The sequence below is a fragment of the Notothenia coriiceps genome, unplaced genomic scaffold (genome assembly GCF_000735185.1).
Source record: "Notothenia coriiceps isolate Sejong01 unplaced genomic scaffold, NC01 NC01_scaffold00037244, whole genome shotgun sequence".
Lineage (NCBI taxonomy): Eukaryota > Metazoa > Chordata > Actinopteri > Perciformes > Nototheniidae > Notothenia > Notothenia coriiceps.
In genome coordinates this window covers 22836377-22839038 of record NW_011369945.1, presented here as the reverse complement: position 1 = coordinate 22839038, position 2662 = coordinate 22836377, and the positions used below count along the sequence as shown (strand labels likewise).

Genomic DNA, 2662 nt, shown 5'->3' with positions numbered 1-2662 from the left:
TTGGCTTGGGTCCTACAGGTAAGGGTCTCCCAAAATCTGTCCCTTGGCTTGGATACTACAGTTAGGGTTCTTCTGACTCGGTCCTTGTCTTGGATAAGATGCCGGGGTCTCTCAAATCCCTCTCTAAGTTAGATCTTACAGGAGTAGGTATCTCCCGAAATCGTCCTTTGGCTTAGGTACTACAGGTAGGTCTTCCAAACTCTGTCCCTGGCTTGGCTACTACAGTAGGGTCATCAATCCTTCCTTTAGCTTGGATAAGTATTAGCAGTGGCCTGCGCGAAAACCGGTCTTTTAATTTAGATACTACAGGTACTGGGTCTCCGAAATCCGTCCCTTGGCTTGGGTACTACAGGTAGGGTTCTTCCGAATCCGTCCCTTGGCTTGGGGTACTAACAGGTAGGGTCTTCCGAAATCCGTCCCTGGTCTGTGTGTACTCAGGTACGGGTCTTCCGAACATCCGTCCCCTGGTCTTGGGTAACTCAGGTAGGGTCTTCCAAAATCCGGTCCTTTGGCTTGGGTACTACAGTAGGGTCTTCCAATCCGTCTCTTTGTCTTTTGGGTACTACAGGTAGGTCTTCCGAAATCCGTCCTTTGGCTTGGGTACTACAGTAGGGGTCTTCCGAAATCCGTCCCTTGTTTGGGTACTCCCAGGTTAGGGTCTTCCTGTAAATCCGTCCCTTGGCTTGGGTATTACAGGTAGGGTCTTCCAAGTCCGTCCCTTTGTCTTGGAAACTAGTCTTTCAAAGTCGTTCCTTTGACTTGTGAGTTGGGGGCTCTGTGTCTGTTTCTGTCACCGTTACTTCCCCTTTGTAGTAGTTCCCTGACATTACTCAGTTGGGTGTGGCGACTGGAATGTCTAGAGTCCAATCTGGTAATGTAGGTATACACTATTGACACTAAGATGACTTTAGTTATGGAACTACCTATTACGCTTTATTGTGCTGTATCTAACTATCATAGGTGACGGAAACAAATTATATAAGAACGTAAAACACACGAAACATGGACCGAGTAGGTTGGGAGTAAGGTGGTCAAACATGCAGTGGTTATCAAAAATCTAGACGAAAACCGAGGTACTACTTTAGTGTGTGGGGGGGGGCTGGGGGGGGGGGGGGGGGCGTGGGGGGGGAACACAGAGTCCGTACGTCTAGAGAACGGGTTACGACTCGAACGTAGACATTGTTGGCCTCTAGACGTAAGTGCGACCAAAGAGGAGCTGTTTTGCCACCCCTTTTGTTGGGCCACACTGCACCTATTCCTCGTTCCAGGTTCCGTTCAGTATGTCTTATTTCAAAAACCTTTTTCGACAGAGTGAGTGTGAAAAAAAATTACGTGTACATTGGCACTGCGTCCTTCCTCCGTTCCCTCATAGTAGTCTATACCAAGTAGTTGTCCTGTCTACACAGAATGAACCCTCTGGGATGGACATCCTGGGTTCGGTTCCCTGTCTGAAACCATCTGGGATGGACATCCTGGGTTCGGTTCCCTGTCTGAAACCCTCTGGGATGGACATCCTGGGTTCGGTTCCCTGTCTGAAACCATCTGGGATGGACATCTTAGATGTAATTTCCTGCCCAAAGCCGTCTGGGACCATATGAATAGGTTCGGTTCCCTGGCTAAGCCCCTCATGGATGGACTTCATAGATTGAATTTCCTCCCTAAAACTATCTGGGACCGTGTGAATAGGTTCAGTTCCCTGCCTAAAGCCATCTGGAAGAGACATCATGGGTTCAGTTCCCTGTCTGAAACCCTCTGGGAGAGACATGATAGGTTCGGTTCCCTGTCTGAAACTCTCTGGGAGAGACATCATAGGTTCAGTTCCCTGTCTGAAACCCTCTGGGAGACGAGGATCAGAGGGTTTCTCCACCCGGACCCAAACAGCACCACCAATGTTCTTCTGGGCTGGAACATCTTCAGGGACTGGAAGACAGAAAACATTTAGATTAATCAGGTTTTTTTTATTGATATGTTATTAATTTGAGGGTAGTTACTTAGTAGTGGAGAATAAATAGTAGTTAAATTGAGTTTATTTCACTTTGTATCTTCCTCACCCTCATTTGTCAGCAGGTGACTTCCCTCCATCTCTCCCAATCCTTTTCCTAGAGGACGGATGAAAGCTACAGAAAAAAGGAAATGCAAAAATGAAAAACTAAAAACCTCTTTAAATTACTTCTAGATTAAGTTGGATTCATACCGTCTCCCCTGTCCATCTCGCTCATGTGTTCTTGCAGCAGACCGGTGTTCAGGTCCACGATGAATCTCCTGGAGGGTTCGGTACCTTGTCTGAAGTCAGAAACTGGTTCACGCATGTCGAAAAGTTCGGTTCCCTGTCGAAAGCCATCAGGAAGCTGGTAGGTTGAAGGTGTCTTCTGCAACCGCCTAGCAAGAGGAAGAGCCTGGAGGCCTGTGAAGGGTAATGTGTACTCTACGGTTAGAGCTTTTAATCTTCACTTTGCAGGATGAGAGGGGTTATTAAATGGCAGTGAAAGCCAAGGGTCTGCATTTACGGAAGGTGATTAGGGCCACATGAGAAAAAAGTCAGTATTGTTAGAAAAAGTCAGAATTTCTAGAAGAAAATCGCAGCTAAAGCAAAGGATCTGCATTTATGGAAACCCTGCGGAAGAGCATTCCCCCTAGATTCCACCGGTTCCGTCTGCGTCGC

The 2662-nt window shown here is 47.4% G+C and overlaps 1 protein-coding gene across 1 annotated transcript; it reads right to left on the bottom strand.

Annotated features, from left to right (window-relative positions):
* Nucleotides 1-1366: 1366 nt before the first annotated feature.
* LOC104965430 (uncharacterized) lies at nucleotides 1367-2415 on the bottom strand. The gene is made up of 3 exons (XM_010794386.1): nucleotides 2195-2415; nucleotides 2052-2117; nucleotides 1367-1920 (listed from the first exon to the last, which is right to left on the bottom strand). Exons 1-3 carry the CDS (start codon nucleotides 2307-2309, stop codon nucleotides 1367-1369), a joined length of 735 nt encoding a protein of 244 aa, XP_010792688.1. The 5' UTR covers nucleotides 2310-2415.
* Nucleotides 2416-2662: the final 247 nt, after the last annotated feature.

Excerpts from the sequence above, each read along its gene's own strand:
- LOC104965430 (XM_010794386.1), bottom strand. The coding sequence starts at position 2,309 with ATGCGTGAACCAGTTTCTGACTTCAGACAAGGTACCGAACCCTCCAGG. Across the intron at positions 2,118-2,194 it reads CGAGATGGACAGGGGAGACG|CTTTCATCCGTCCTCTAGGA; the intron begins GTATGAATCCAA and ends TTTTTTCTGTAG. Across the intron at positions 1,921-2,051 it reads TCACCTGCTGACAAATGAGG|TCCCTGAAGATGTTCCAGCC; the intron begins GTGAGGAAGATA and ends TCTGTCTTCCAG.